Below are 16,497 nucleotides of genomic sequence, written 5' to 3'. Positions count from 1 at the left end.
GAGTATAACACAGTGACATCTTTTCCTGAAAGTGCCGTAGGGCTTGCTGGGTCTCTGTTGCACATAAGACATCGGTTTCCTTAGGCATTGCATCAAGGAGGCCAGGAAATTTTTATTGTTTGGTTCTCTTGCTTAACACACAACCTTCTCAAGTTCTTCCACTGAACTGTGACACATGGTCTCATTCTTGGTTTCGCATTCTGCCCATCTGATCCTGTGGTTTTCATCAGGGGTTTGGAAATCCCTGGTTATGCACAGGCAGTGGTGTGAATACCTGTGACCTCCCACTCCTCTGGGTGTGGCTCCGGAGGGCGGTGGGGAGGCCCAGGATAGGCCAGGGCAGGCTGCCAACAAAAATAGAACGTGCTATCACTTCCCCGTCTCCGGGTGAGGTTCTGGATTTACGGGCCTGGCTCCGATTGTGCTGGGTGACGGTAAACCTATCACGGCCAGAGAGAGCCAATGGGCAGGTCTCTCAGCGGTCATGCAAAATCACATCACCACAGCCTTGGTCTTAGCCTTGGAGGCTCCCTTCATGCCGCTGCCTGTTCCATGGTAGCTGAGCGGCACAGGCAGCACGGGCGAGGACTAGCCCCTCAGGTGCCTTGACCATCAGTCGGCAGGATCAGCGCTTTTCTGAAGATTTTTGCACATCTGATCCTTTGCTAGGGCAGGTGCGCTTGTAAGATTGACATCAGTCTTGCTCCTGGGGAATTTACAGAATGGTTGGGGGGCCCATGAGGCAGTCAAGCAACAAGATGAGATAGAGCACGATTCTGCAGTAAGTCGCGTGGCACAGTTTGGCTGAACAGTGGTTCTCAACTACAGGCAGTTTTCCCCTTCTGCTTTGGGGACATTTGGCAATGTTTGGATGTTGTTGATTGTCAGAACCTGGGGGGTGGGGTGTTGCTACGAGCACCTAGTGAGTAAGAGGCCAAGGATGGTGCTAAACATCCTACACAAAGAACTATCTGGCTCCAAGTGTGAGTAGTGCCAAGGCAGAGAAACTCACAGCTAGACATGACTGATGCATGGTGTGTCCGGTCTGCGTAGGGAGCAGTCACAGAAGCCACAAGCCTCAGGGAAAGAGGACCGAGATGTTTGAATACAGGGAAAATAGGTGTACTTCTCCCTGCTGCTTTCCAAGCAATATGTATTAACTACCAGCCCAGAGATTTAGAATCTTAACATCTTGGTTGCCCCTAATGGGCAGGTATGGGGAGTTAATTTTTTATGGCCAGTAGCTAAGATCAGGCCCTTCTGGAGCTGGTATTTTATCTCTTACCCTGGATAGTAATAATCTGGATAACGATTTCAGAAGGATGGGATCTTAGTAGTGCCCAAATAACTTTATATGGTTTAAAGAACAGTTAGGCTACAGTTATTACAATAACAGGCCATATTTCAAGTCAAGTGCCTGTTGCTAGGACTTGGGTCTATTGTACTCTACCTCTGATAAAATAGTAAATTCCCCTTTTTCTAAGTCATCGGGTATCTCCTTTAATCTTTATTTTTTTTTAAGATTTATTTGAGAGACAGCATGAGAGAGAGAGAGGGCACGAGTGGGGGTGGGGGTGGTGGTAGAGGGGCAGAGAGAGAGGGAGAACCAGACTCCCCACTGAGTGTGGAGCCTGATACGGGATCCCAGGACCCTGAGATCATGACCTGAGCCAAAGTCAGATGCTTAACTCACTGAGCCACCCAGGCGCCCCTCCTTTAATCTTTAAGGCTGAGGTCTTAGAGTTCAGAAAGTTCTTTAAAGTTATTCAGAGACCTTTGGAGACATAGCCTCTGGATTCTGAAGATTTTTTTTTTTTAATCTTGTATCTGTTACCAGGGAGACCGATCTTTCTTTCTTTCTTTCTTTCTTTCTTTCTTTCTTTCTTTCAGAGAGGGCAGGAGCCTGGGGTGGGGGATGGAAGATGGGGTGGGGGAGGGGCAGAGGGCGAGGGAGAGGCAGACTCCCTGCTGAGCAAGGGAGCCCAAAGCTTGATTCTGGGACCCTGGGATTATGACCTGAGCCAAAGGCAGATGCTTAACCGACTGAGCCCCCCAGGCACCCCCAGTATTTAGCAATATTCAATCAATTTGTGATAAGCTTAGTAATTTTCCTAACTTTATAGGCTGGCTATTGACAGTAAATATATGTATCCCAATGCAAGACAGATGGAAAACACTACTCTTAATATTAAGGGCATTATCTTTGATATGTAATTCCATTTCTAGTATATTTTTGCTTAATGCCGTGCTAATAAGTTTCTGTGGTATAGATATTGGAGTTTGTCTACAAAATATGTTTTTTTTAAGTTTATTTAAATTCAGTGAGCATATAGTATATTATTAGTTTCAGAGGTAGAGTTCAGTGATTCATCGGTCTTATATAACACCCAATGCTCATTACATCACATGCCCAGGGAGACCATTTTTAATGTGACACTTTGTCCCAGGTAGAAGTAAATAGTTTCCTTGAACAGTGTCAAACTTTTTACTGGAAATAAATCTCTAGAACTGGCCTCTAGACAGACAGCAGACAAGTCCCATCATTATTTCTTGTGCTCCCAACAAAAGCCCGCCACAGTGGGATGGGACTGCTGAGAAAAAAATGGGGTTCAATTTAGAATTTTGCTTAAAGTAAGGAAGATCTCTGAGATCCTGCATGTGTTCTTCTCTGTCAAATGAAACTGGTGAATCTCTTTTAAAGCACATCAGTGGTGAGTCTACTGGTACCTTCCGTGTTTCAGATACCTTTGAAACCCATACCTCTTTCCAGGCAGAGAAGTGAGTGTTTTATTTGAACAAGAGCCATTTTCAAGATTTAGCAAAGACTTTGATGAGCTAGAACCTAGTCATAGAAAGAATACTGACCCCGAAGTCAGAGGGCCAGGGTGTCCACAGCCCCGAGTCTGTCATCCTTAGCCTTGGGCTACAGGGCAGTCCCTTATCTGTAAGATGAGGGTCAAAGCACTTCTGACCTCTTGCAGGGCTGGCTGGCGGGCTCAAATGAGAGACTGGCTATTAAAGAAGCTTGAAAACCTTGGGAGTCCTACGTAAACGTGGGTTTTATATATATTGCTTTTTTACGTGAGTGTTGTGTGTATATCATCATTGCTCCAAACTACGACCCTGAGGCTTTGCCACATTGTAAGTCATTAAAACAAGAATGAATCCTGTTGATTAGATGATACTTAAGACATGCCATAAAACCTGAATATTTCAGGAAGGTTTTCAGCAACAAGAACTGAAACATCAACTTTTTTTTTTAACCTAGCAGTTTGGTTTTTACAAAGTTCCTCAAAGGCAAAGTCCGTATCTTATCTATCATTTTTGTGTCTGTCAGCATCTAGCACAGAACTTTAGGATAACCCCTAAGCATTAAATACTTTCCACTACAATTTGGGCTTTAGGTCCAGACAACTTGTTCTAGCTGTGTGGCCACTCTGGGCCTTGCTTTCCTGGGTTCCTGTATGGAAAACAGAACGTAAGTAAAAGTGCCCAGCCGAATGCTTGATAAACAGAGTCACTGGGGAGAACTTGGTTTTCTCCACCCTGTTGAGTGTTGTGGCAGGAGGTTTTCCTGATTCTCCAGAGATACTCCTCTCGTGCAGCACAGAGGGGTGCTCCTCTTTGTCCAGGGCTCTGTTTTATACGTCCTGTTTGAGTTGTTGCTCAGGCGTCAGTGTGGAGAATTCATGTCTGCTGTTGATGTTTGGGTCTCTGCAGCATGCCTTAACCTCAAGGTGAGGGGATGAACATCTATTACTGAACTCAAGAGCAGGAGGATATAATCCGATGCCCACAGGGGCCAGGCGGTGACAGCTTGAGTGAAGCAGATGGGCTCCATGGACAGCAGGGATTGTGGGGAGGCTGAGGCGGAACCAGAGCCCATGTACATCTGTGAGCCCGCCTAATATGCTGCTAGCGGAATGTGGGCCTGGAATTTGCAACAGAAGCTGGAAATCTGATTTCTGTAGTATTCCTTTTCATTTGAAAATGTTGACAGTTAGGGTCTTGCCTATGGTTCTGCTATAGCTTGCTTGTCTCCATTATAATTCTCTGCTATTCTTTTTTTTTTTTTTTAAGATTTTATTTATTTATTTGACAGAGAGAGAGGCAGCGAGAGAGGGAACACAAGCAGGGGGAGTAGGAGATAGGAGAAGGAGAAGCAGGCTTCCCGCTGAGCAGGGAGTCCAATGTGGGGCTTGATCCCAGAACGCTGGGATCATGACCTGAGCTGAAGGCAGACACTCAACGACTGAGCCACCCAGGTGCCCCAATTCTCTGCTATTCTTGAATAAACCTGTTTTTGCTGGTTCTAAAAAAATTGACCATTAATTCCATTTTTATTTTTAAAGATTTATTTATTTATTTTGGGGGGGCGCAAGTGGAGGGGGGCGCAGAGGGAGAGGGAGAGAGAGTCAAGCAGGTGCTGCACTGAGTGCAGAGCCCACATGGGGCTCCATCTCACAATCCTGAGATCAGGACCTGACCTGAAACCAAGAGTCAATTGCTTAACCAACTGCACCACCCAGGCACCCCCGTTAATTCCATTTTTAAAAAAATTGAAAAACAGGGGGCCTGGGTGGCTCAGTAGGTTAAGCGTCCAACTCTTGATTTTGGCGCAGGTCATGATCTCAGGGTCCTGGTATCGAGCCCCACGTTGGGCTCCGCACTCAGCAGGGAGTCTGCATGGGATTCTCTCTCTCCTTCTCCCTGTGCCCCCTCCCCCAACTCTCTAATAAATAAATAAATATTTAAAAAATTGGAAAGCAAAGTTCCATGTGGGCATAGAACTCATTGGTGGGCCCACTGTGGTCTGAAGGCTGCCAGTTGGCAATCCCTGCTTTCAGGCAGGAGATGTAGTGATACAAGGGGGAAGGAGAAAACCTGCCCTCGTGGGACCATCTGTGAACACATGATATTCGGCTGAATTGCCCTCCTGCTCTGCCTGAATGCTACCTGCTCTGTTGAGTGCTGATATCTTGCCCCTTGGCTCTCTGTGCCAGCCCTTGCTGAAGATGCCGTACTTCTCAGTGCATTTATTCTGTGGCAGAAGAGGCCAGTGATGAGGGATTGCTGGGGATACCTCGAAGCAGGACTGCTTTTCCTTCTAAGGGGTGAAAGAATGGCACATGAACCCAATGTCCTGAGCTGCTGCAGCAGCAAGACCCCACAGGCCTGCATGCGCTAGGACATCGACAAGTAGCCTTTAATAAAACCATGGAATATGTTGCAACTTCCGATCTGTGCTCTGAGATTTTCCTACCAGGGTCAAGTGGCTTTTTCTGAGTTTGTTATTCAGGTTCCTAATAGCAACACAGGAAATGGATTTTAATTTCTTTTTTGGCTGCTCTGTTTGGGGGCTATTTAATGAGGATTCAGTTTGCAGTGCAGCAGTACTGGTGTGGATACAAGTGTACCTGACACGTTACTTTTTAAAGAAAAGTTTATGTTTATGATCTATTGCATGTACTTTTTTATGGAGTGAGGCAGAAAGCATATGAATGATTGTATAGGCCTTGATTCTAAGTGGCTACTCTTGGGGGTAACTTTTGGGATGTGTTTGGGATTCTAGAAAAAGAATATTAGACAATTCCACTTTTAGAGGCAAGAACTATGTGTATTGTATGTTTTTATAAGTCTGGGGCGATGGTTCTCAAACCTGAGTATGTTTGAGCTGAACCCCCGGAAGTTCTTAACCTACATTCTTAAATATACCGGGTGATTTTTGGGCCCACGGACCACATTCAGGAAACATGTTTTGTTGCATTTATTATCAAAGTGTGTTCATTGCTACCTTGGGGCAAATTCAGTGTTCGTGAGATGCCATGAGTCATTCTGATTCACTGTTGCCCTTCCTTACCCCTTGGGACATGCCAGTCTTTGGGAGTCCCCAGACAGAATTGTTCCATGAGACCCTCACAGGTGGAGGTCAATGGACCCTTGCCACTGCTACAGCAGGGGTCCCCGGGACTCCCCTTCCACGGTATACACTGTAGCTACATCTTGAAGCAGCAGCCGCCCACATTGGTTCTAGGCTTTTCTCCAGTGTTCTTGGCTCCAGTCTTTGGCTTTACCCTTCAAGGTACTTTGTAGCTAGAGGGTGGGAGATGGGTGCTCTCTAGCCCAGGGAACTGGAGGCTAGAGCCCTTAGGGGTAAAACATACTATCAAATGTGAGGGATGAGGCTGAATCTTATCAGATTAGATTTATTGGCTTGTTTAGGGAAACCTGCCCAGCCTAATTGTCCTTTAGGAAAGTTACTGAACTCAACCAAACAGCATAAAAATTCATTCCTAGTACCCATTGCATACAAAGCAGAGTCTTGGTTAATTTCTTAGCAATGGCTTGCCCTTTATCAGAAACATGAAGTGGAGCTCTTAGGCAGAAAAGATTAAAGGAGTAATTGTCGGGTATAGTTTATATTGTGAAGGATATAAAAGTAGTAATGAGGGGCGCCTGGGTGGCTCAGTCATTGGGCATCTGCCTTTGGTTCTGGGCGTGATCCCGGCGTTCTGGGATTGAGCCCCACATCGGGCTCCTCCACTGGGAGCCTGCTTCTTCCTCTCCCACTCCCTCTGCTTGTGTTCCCTCTCTTGCTGACTGTCTCTGTCTCTGTCAAATGAATAAATAAAATCTTAAAAAAAAAAAGTAGTAATGACACTCTTTATCATTTAAAAAAAAAGGGAGATTAGACTAACCTGTAGGAAACATTAAGTCAGGACTCCTACTGGATCATTCCTCTGCCTGAGCACTTTCCTTCAACCCCCAACTCTTCTGTAGTCTCCTTACATCCAATTCAAAATGTGTGCCCTTGAACGACTCTGCTTATTTCCCTCAGCTCTTCAAATGGCTTGAAACCATTAGTATTAGGGAAAAACTGATATTAACTTTCTTATTGTAAAAATATAGGTGTAAATCCACAAAACTTTAAAGAGTGTTTTTTATGATCACCTACAAATCTTTTTTTTTTTTTAAGGACCTGGGCCTGAAAGTGCTGCATTTTCAGAATTTGAAGATCTAAGATAGAATAAAAATAGCTGATTCTAAGTTAAAGTTGCTTGCTATCTTTTCTCATTTAGTCATTTCCAATCTGTCTCGTTTATGAAGACCCTGTTGCCCTTTGGTTATAGAGTATTATCAAAGTCAGATAGAAGTCTGGTTCAGTAGATGTTTTGTGCTAGAATTTGTTTTTTTGTTTTTTTTTTTTAAAGATTTTATTTATTTATTAGACAGAGAGAGAGACAGCCAGCGAGAGAGGGAACACAAGCAGGGGGAGTGGGAGAGGAAGAAGCAGGCTCACAGCAGAAGAGCCTGATGTGGGGCTCGATCCCATAACGCCGGGATCACGCCCTGAGCCAAAGGCAGACGCTTAACCGCTGTGCCACCCAGGCGCCCCTAGAATTTGGTCTTCTTTCTGGAAAGCCATTCCTGGTTCAAGACCGGAAGGAAAGTTGATTTTGTTACTTCACTCTGTAGTAGCAGTCACAAAGCAGGGAGACAAAAAAAGGGTGGGGGAGGGGAGTCCCAAGTTGAAAGGTAATCATAAGAGTTGCAAAAATATTTTGATATTATTCATATATCCAGCAACATTACAGCCAGCAATGAATTTATAAGCTACGGTATTTTAGCTGTTAAGCAAGGCATATGAGGCGTGGCCTCCTCCCAAATTCTCAGTGATGCTTTTCACACTGCTCTCCCTGAGATTCACTGTAGTCAGCCACACGAGGCTTCTTTCTTTCCCTTGAGCATACCAAGCTCGTTCCTGCATCGGTGTCTTTGCAGGCGCTGACATTCCCTCTGCCTGGAACATTGTTCCCACAGGTCTCCATAATCTGGCCCCTTCTCATCATTCGGGGCTCAACTCCAATGTCACTTTCCCAGGGAGGCCTTTCCTGAGTGCCCCATCTAAAACTTTTTGTCCTATTATCCTGTTTTATATCCTCATGGAGCTTATTACTATTTTAAGTGGTACTTTCATGTTAATGTTCGGTCTTCCCCACTTGAACATGTTTAGGATCTTTTTGTCGTCGTTGGTCTGTAGTTTCAAACAGTGTGCCCCCGTATGAGTTTATTATTGTTTGAGAATTCCATGTCTTTAATCAACTCGGAATTTTTCAGTTCTCTCTTTAAATATCACATCTCCTCTATATTCTTCTTCTCAAACCTTTTATTCTCATTTTCCATTTCTGTGGTGTCTTTAATTGGTGGTCTTTTAATTGCTGGGTAGTTTTCTCAAATCTGTCTCCCAGTTCACCAATTCTCTCTTTAGCTTGGTTTGAGCTCTGTGTAACCAATCTGTTGAGTTTCTAAATTTCAATAATGATTTTTCTATGCGTTTTATTTTCCACCCCAATCTGCTCGGTCACTGTCTGTTTTCTTCACTATATTTGTTTCTCATGTTTTTCATTCTTTCTTTTTGTTTCAATAATTTGAAACACGCTTATATATTATACCTTACCTGATCGTTTCATTAAGTTTTTTCCTGAGAGTTTTATCCTGCTATTTGTTGAATTTCCCAAGTCTTGTTTGTGATGGCTTATTTCTGCATACGTTTTTGTATTTTCTTTTGTGAGCTCATCTTCAACAGAGCTTTATTTGTGGGAATCATGCCCTGATTGAGGGTAGGTCTCTTCAGAGTTTTGTATTTCTTTTGCCAGATGTCACAGGATTATTGCAAGCCTGAAACCACTTTTTGTGTTCAATTTTTGCTTTGGGGATTTTCAGACCATGTAGTAGTACAATTCGAATCTCAAATTAGCTTATGGAAAGACCTATGGTTACAGATTATTAAAGCAGATGCTTTTTTCCTCTCAGTTCAGAGCTTTCTTTTTTGTCACTGTGTGCCAACAGGCTAATTTTTTCCCAGTCTGCTCTGTCTTTTTGAGGGTCCTCACTATATATTGGGGCTCGTTTTCAATTTCCTGTTTTCAGATGGGCCGAAGAACAATAAACAGCCTCATTTTCCAGGGCAGCTAAAAAGGCCTGACCTCATTTACCACTGTACTTTCTAGTTCCCCCAACATTTTTGACCCCTGAGGATCTTCCTTACTTTCTTGCTAGCTCAACTATGTAATTTAAAGGATATCATTATATAGCCACTATTTCTAGGAGTTTTAGCAAAGAAGAATTTATATTTCGATTTATTTATTTATTTATTTATTTATTTAAATAATTTATTTATTTGAGAGAGCTAGGGAGAATGCATGGGAGAGCACAGGCAGGGGGAGGGGCAGGCAGAGGGAGAGGGAGTGAGCAGGGAGCCTGATGTGGGGCTTGATCACAGGACTCTGGGATCCTGACCTGAGCCAAAGGCAGCCTCTTCACCGACTGAGCCATCCAGGCACCCCGGCACAGAAGGATTTTTAAAGTTACCAACCTAACTCTCTTGCCACGGAAGCGGGATCTCTTCCGCCGGATCCCTTGCTCCTTGCTGTGGCTGTAGCATCCAGCACAGTGTCTGGCATGTGGGGAGGGATGTCAATACATATTTGTTCTTTGATTTGTGAAACTGGACATTTCGATTAGAAACTGTTCCCTCTCGGGGGTCCTGGGTGGCTCAGTTGGTTAAGTGTCTGCCTTTGGCTCAGGTCATAATCCCAGGGTCTTTGGATCTGAGCCCCACATTGGGCTCCCTGCTCAGTGGGGAGTCTGCTTCTCCCTGTGCCCCTCCCCCACTTGTGCGCGAGCGCTTTCTCTATCTCACTCACACACTTTCTCTCGAATAAATAAAATCTTAAAAACAAGAAAGAAAGAAACTGTTCCTTCTCTCTGTAGGGAAAGCCAGAAGTGGTGCTCCAGATTCATTCATATCTGGCAGCCAAGATAGTGTCCTGTGCTTTAACACTTGTGAACAATTTCAATTTTCCTGTTTTTTTACTTTTAAACTTTAAAACTTTGGTGCTTTCCTAAGGACGTGAAGATGCTGTTGCCAGTTACTAGCAGGGTTTTCCAACCCCGTAAATTGGCAAATTAAAACCATCCTTGGGGAACCATTACTGCCCAGTGTCTCTCTTTATGCTGGCGCTTGGAAAGTTCTTATGCTAATTAATTGACCTTTACAGTGGCTTAGCTGAGAACAGCAACTATAAGAGATGGAAACTGTTGAGGAAAGTGTTGTTAGTCCCACAGTTTATGCTGCCACCAAAGAGATGAGATGATTTTTTGCATATGTGCAAAAGGTATACTATTCAACCTTTTCCGTTGTAAAAATGTTCTTTCCAGTTCAGGGTTGGTCTTGCTTGGTTCTTCTTTGTGCCTGTGCTTTTTGTTCAAGGACCACGTGTGCCCTGTATCTCGGAGCCAGTCCCTGGGAGATCTGGCCTGAAGACACATACCTATAACAAACGAGGATGCTGACGGTCGTCGCCGCAGTCATTCCTGAGATGAGAGACCTCAGCATGAGAACACGTGTTATTCACATAGTTTCTTTATGACGAGTTCTACATTTCTAGCAGTTTTTTGGCTATGCAGTTTTGTGCAAATGAAAAAATGGCAGGAAAGGAGTTATCTTTAAAATGCAGATCTGATCTCGGCGCCTCCCTGCAGTCTGGTTCCCCACTTACCTAACTTGCGTACCTACTTCTTCAACCATCTCCTTTTAGTCAAAGGGCTTTGCTTGTACCATCTCCTGTGCCTAGAATGTTCTCCCCATCCCTCTTCCCTGGTTACTAATTGTCTAACCATCTTGGCCATCTCCAGTCAAGCTTACCTTTGTCACAGAAGCTGTCTGGACCTTCATGACTAACTCCTAGGTCTTATCTCTTGTAAGCTCTTACCAAATCATATATTTTTCTCTTTCTAGTTGTGGTTTTGTCTGCATGATTACTTTATCATCTTTCAGTAGACTGCAAGCTCCACGAGGCCAGAGATCATGACCGTTTTGGCCATTTGCCTGTTGTGTTCCCCATCTGTTTCACTGCTGGTGCAGGGCAGGTACTCAATAAATGAAGGATTGAAGGTCCTGCATTCCACACTGGGATGAAACACCATTTTGCTTTTCAGAAAATCAGTATACAAAAAAAAAACAACCCTTCAAGCAAAAAAGGTAGGAGCCCTGAGCATGTTGGCCCTCCTTGCTGCCAAGTAGAAGATGAAGGATCTTCTTCCCAAAGTCAAAGAGCTCCACAAGGGCAGGGTCCTTATCTTTTCCTTTAAAGACAGAATGTTGATTTTGTTTGGTTTGGGGCTTCAGTGGATTTATTTAAGCAACTGAAGTGTAAGAAGCAACTGAAGAAGTATAACCGTAACCAAGGCAGCTGAAGCTTACTAGTAAAAGCTCAGGCTCTGGGGCCAAATGAAAGAGGCTGAACCGCTCTCTAGCTGTGTGACCGTAGGCAAGTTACTCAGCCTCTCTTGGCCTCAATTCCCTGATACTACCCACTTCATAAGTTGCTTTCAAGTTAAGGTTAAGGAATACGTGTAAGGCATTTACAACAGTGCCTGGCACACAGCAGGTGCTCAGTACACGTTCGCTTTATTATTCACCCAGGGTTGAATAGCCAGTGTTTGTTCAGCAAACCGTTACACATCAAGCCCTGTGCTCCTATGGGGAATGGGGGAGGTAGGTGAGGAGACAGAGCCCCTGCCCATAGGGAGAGCGCAGTTCATTCTTTGGTTCACTCTCTGGAGAGAGGGAGCGGGAGGGATATTTACTGCCCACTCTTCAGGACTTGGCCTGAACAACATAATATGTGTAAGGTGCTTGAAGATGCTTGGAAGCAAGGCAGAGAATCATCATCATCATAAAAGGTGCTGAGAATTTTTCATATTTGAACTTTATCCATTGCATTTTCTCCGGTTGCTTTTTCTGTTCTTCGTGTGTCTGGAGCAACCCACGTTGTGGGGAACTTCACTCTTCCGAAATAGTTCTACGTGAACGCAGAGTGCCATTTAGATGGTCTTTCATGCCCAGCAGTAATGGTTCAGAGTAACATTGATACGAAGAGCTCAGAGAGGTTAAGTAACTTACCCAAGGTCACATAGTTAATTAATAAGGCCAGTATAAGAGCTGCGCTGTAGACTCAGATCTGCTTGACTCTTAATCGTATCTTCCTCACAGAGGATCTCGAGCTACCTGGAGGTCTTTGAGAGTCCTCCAGGGAATCCGTGATGACGCTCCTTGTACAGGGAAGGCTGGAAGAGCACAAGGCAGCATTTGTACACCGCTGTTAGCATGCTGTCTCTTTGAACGAGAGGAGACAGATTTCAGGAGCCCTTGTGTTGACTCAAGGCTGCTGTGGGAGAGGGTGGGAGGGGGGTAGGCTAATAAAGACTTAGGGTTGAAGGAGACACAAGAGAGCATCTTTAACTCTTCCTTAACTCCTCCTAGGGCCTCTGTGCCCAGGTCCTGGTCCTCTGTAGTGAAGACTAAACCCAGGAGAGCCAGGGCCAAACCCTAGGCTCTGGGATTTTCCTTTCCTACCAGCAGATTTCTGGAGGAACTTATCTTGGGACTCATGTCTCACTTACCCTTCTGCTTCTCCGTTTCTTCCTTGCTAAAAGGTGCATGAGCCCACTTGTCTTCCTTAACCGCCCACCCGCTTTCCTTCCTCCTGTGGCAGAGAATGACAGTTCCCATCACCAAGACCATCCCAGACAGCCTGTGAACTCTGTCAGGGAGCAGGGGAAGAACAGGGGTCGAGATGTACTGGGTAGAAAGCATTTGAGGAAAACTGGATTAAATGATGCTTCTAGAGTTCAGCTCTCCCTAGGAAAGTGGAGGCAGAGCAGGGAAAAAGAGCGGGGTCCTGTTTAAACCAGGCTTCCTGTGCCGGGGGATGGAAAAGCCAAGAGAAAAGCTGACACCAGTAGGTCATGAGGATACCACTTGTTTAGATTTCAAACGCGTTCCGTTCCACGCCTCGCTTAGGACCAGTTGGCTGCCCTGTGTTCAGAGCCTGGACCTCATCTGGAGAATTTTCCTGAGGCGAAGTGTCACTGGATTCTTTCATGTGTTGGAGTGAAGGCAGCACAGCCCCTTTTAGAAACTATGTGGACACTTTGAACTGTGCTCTTGCGAGCCAGTGCCAGAAGAATGGCATTTCAGGACCTGGTAAACTTGGGAGAAACTTTTTGATGTCCTTATGAAAGCAGCGTTTTGCTCTGAAGTCAGGGAGGGTGTGTACTAGCAAAAGAAGCGAGCCTAGGTCTGCTTTCTCCACGTGCATCAGGCCTCAGAGGAGACCTGAGACTGGACAGCAAACCCCTCCCCCCCCCGCCCCGTCCCCACCGCCCCCGCCGTTAGGTCTTCCTTCGTGCTTACGGTGGATGAGGGAAGGCAGACATGGGAAGAACTCTGTTGGCAGTGTTGTGAAATCACCTCACTGTCAGAGCTTTCAGATGCCTTTCCCGTGTTTCCTTCTTCCCAAACCCGTTTACACAAGGCGTAAGCCTCTGAAGACCAGGAGACCACTTGCGCCTGTGGTGGCGGAGACCTGCCCTGAGCCCGGGATCTGGTCTTTAGCTGTCCCCTCTCCCTTGTCCTCTCCCTGTGACGTCAGGTGCCTGAACGGTCTCTGCCCAGCCTTCACCCTGTAGCCGGTTGCTGGACTGCCTTGTTTATACCCTCGGCCAAGTAGACAGTGTAGTGTAAAGCAAGGCCCGGAGAGGAGGAACTGACCGTGTGACTTAAGTTTCCACTGGCAGGCGTCCGCCCGGATGTACGCTGTGGGCAGGGTCAGCTTGAGCAGCAGCAAATACAATACTGTGGTTCTAGTTTCTTTGCTGAGCAGGGTGTTTTTGTTTCTGGCTTTTTTCCCCCCCTTCTTAACCCCAGGCTTCTTGAGGATGGGGACAATGTCTTATTCGTCTTTGTATTCCACGTACCCACATGGTGCTTGGCACAAAGACAACATGTCCAGTAAATGGATGTGTTACTTGTTTAGAATAAACGTGGAAAGCCAGGTGGAGCGCCCGAGTTAAAGGTCTCAGCCTATGTGGTGGGGGGTGCAGTACATGGGAGGCTGAAGTTCAGGTTGGCTGGTGGGGTATCTCATATCTTAAATGTGAAATGTCAAAAAACGTCTTCACCTCCATCCCCATCCACCAGGGCTGTGAATAGAATTTGGCACACCGCGGGGTGGTTACTCAGCAGTGCCTTTTCTGGAACTGTCCCTGACAAGGCACAGTGAGAATCCTTCTGTCCAGTCAAGATCATTAAGAGATCATTTGATAAAGCAAAAAATTATCTAGCAAATTGAAATTAGATGAGGTCACCTGGGCAGGTCACCCCTTTTCTTAAGAATGAAGAATTTTAGTGGCAAGTTATCGTGGCCCTCTTTGGAATCACTCTGTAATTAACCTTGAACAGTGTGTGTTTTGAAGGACAGAATGACTGACTTGATGCTAATCCTAGAATACGTACTGCCTTAATATGTTCCAGGAACTTTCACAGAAAAGCCGGTTTTATTTAAAACGTCCCGCTAATTACACGAGAACTATCATCTTTTTACCTGCAGACTGTAACACCGGAACGTGAAGTGTTTCTGCTTGGACATAAAGAAAGTGAGGCATCCATTTCCTGTCTGAGGAGAACTTTGCTCTTTACTAGTCAGCTTTGTGTGCCAAATCCTCTTCCCCTTTAATAAACCTTTGGTTTTTTCTTCAGTCTGCTGTTGTTGCGGGTTCTAATTTTTTTTCTTCATGGAGTGAACATTGGTATAGACCATCTTGGTGGAAGATGGGCAGACAACCAGGAAAAGGGGATGAGAAAAAAAGTGGCATTTAAAAGCTATAATTTCATACGCTAATTTTTTTTTTTTTTTTTTAGGATAAGGAAACCTGTGTGGGTACCAACAATCAAAGCTACATTTGTGACACAGGACACTGCTGTGGACAGTCTCAGTGCTGCAACTACTACTATGAACTCTGGTGTAAGTCCTTGCCCCCCGGGGGTCGCTGGCACCCCAGAGTCCTCCTGTTGCTGACTCTGCTCATTGGGAAGCGGTGGGCTGGGCACCTTTTCTCATTGTCCCTGGGGCAGTGTTGTGACTGGAATCTCTTGCTGGGTTCTGGAAGCGAGTCCTCTGTAGAGGAGGAGTGCTCATGGGCTAAAGACTAGAGAATCTGGTCTGAGCCTTCTGAAGAGGCCGTGGTTACCAGGTCTGCGGGGGAAGCTCCTGCCTGGGTTTCTCTCTTGACGCCCCCTCTAGTGTGTGCTCAGCAGTGACAACTCCCATCCGTTCATGGGCCAGCCCGGACACCCAGGCTTTGCCGTCTTTGCAGAGAGAGGTGACAGCAGCCTAGCCGCTGCGAATGCCAGGCTAGGCTTTGTGGATAGCTCTAATGCCATTTTCTTGTAAGAACCTTAAGGGCTTCCAGAATTCCCCATAGGGCATGGAGGAGCTGCCTCTGTTTCTGGTCCCTGTTAAAGGGATTGCCTTCCCCTAGGTCCCTGCTCACGGGGCACTGCTGGAGTGAGGAAGTCTGGAGGTTTAGCCGCCTCTGTTTCTTTCCCAGTTCTCAAGCTGAAATGTCTGGAGGCTTGCTTCTCTGGTGTATCTCCCCTGTTACACTAAGCAAATTGCTGTGTGGAAACAGTCCTCATCTCGCCACTGGTTTGGTTGAGGCCATGAACTTGCACCTTCAGACTTGCACAAGGTTGATGACATCAGCACAATCTTCAGGGAGCCAGCCAGGTTCAAGGAGTTCACTAACTCGCTTTGTACTTCAATCTTCTCAAAGCTCGGATGAGACACTACAGGATGCTGGACAAAGAATGGGAGGACTGGAGAGTCCTTAGGGCAGAGAGTCCCCAGGTGACCAGCAGCATGCTGATTCTCACAACTGTCTGTAGAGAGGAGAAATGGTAGCCTGTGTCCCCAAATAGTTCTAAGCCCCCATCACTCCCTTCATTTGGAAACAAACTGGGCTGGTTTGTCAAAGTGTGCCTTTCCTGCCACCATCACCCTTGTTCTTTCTCCCCTTCCTTCTGATCTCCTCACTCTCTCACATTGGTGATGTGGTCAGAAGGCAGCTAGAAGGGCTATTGTTTGGTATAGGAAGGAAATTAGACTCTTGGCTGGGCAGTCTCTCCCTCTAAATGTAAATGTATCTTGTAGCCAGTGGGAGTGGTTCCTCCAAGCAGGACCTCTCCTCACCCTTATCCTTCCCTTTCAAGGATTGAGGATTGGCTTGCCTGCCTTTTTGAGGAATCCCAGGGGCAGTCAAGTGCACAGTCCCTTCGCAAGGAGAGGACAGGGCTCGGGGTGTCTGCGCCAGTCCTCTGCGAATATAAGCAACAACAAAGGAGGACCCAGGATTGTTGCTATTTTAAAAAGGGGTGGGGCGGAGGGACTTACTAGAGGACACAAAGTGCCAAGCAGGTGAACAGACTGTTTAAATGTTTTAAAATGCAGATAACCGCAGGGCTCCAATTCTCCCTCCCACCCCTTGTTAAAACAAAAGTTGAAGCTGGGCTGCCAAAAAGCCACAGAGCTGCAGTTTGTTTTTCCGGGGCCCGGCCCAGGCGGCATTGGTTGCGGAGAGACCTGGGGTTGC

The 16,497-nt window shown here is 45.9% G+C and overlaps 1 protein-coding gene across 3 annotated transcripts in view; it reads left to right on the top strand.

Moving 5' to 3' along the window:
• The window catches only part of WBP1L (WW domain binding protein 1 like), a 57,777-nt gene that overhangs the window by 27,232 nt on the left and 14,048 nt on the right, over nucleotides 1-16,497 (top strand). For all 3 annotated transcript variants that reach the window (XM_026494008.4, XM_026494010.4, XM_026494009.4), the window contains one exon: nucleotides 14,768-14,870. In XM_026494008.4, the coding sequence (XP_026349793.1) occupies nucleotides 14,768-14,870 (103 nt within the window). The remainder of the gene's footprint in view (nucleotides 1-14,767; nucleotides 14,871-16,497) is intronic.

Source organism: Ursus arctos, unplaced genomic scaffold (assembly GCF_023065955.2).
Source record: "Ursus arctos isolate Adak ecotype North America unplaced genomic scaffold, UrsArc2.0 scaffold_7, whole genome shotgun sequence".
Classification (NCBI taxonomy): Eukaryota; Metazoa; Chordata; class Mammalia; order Carnivora; family Ursidae; genus Ursus; species Ursus arctos.
Note: the sequence above shows the minus strand (reverse complement) of the source record. Positions and strands in the feature narration are given on the sequence as shown.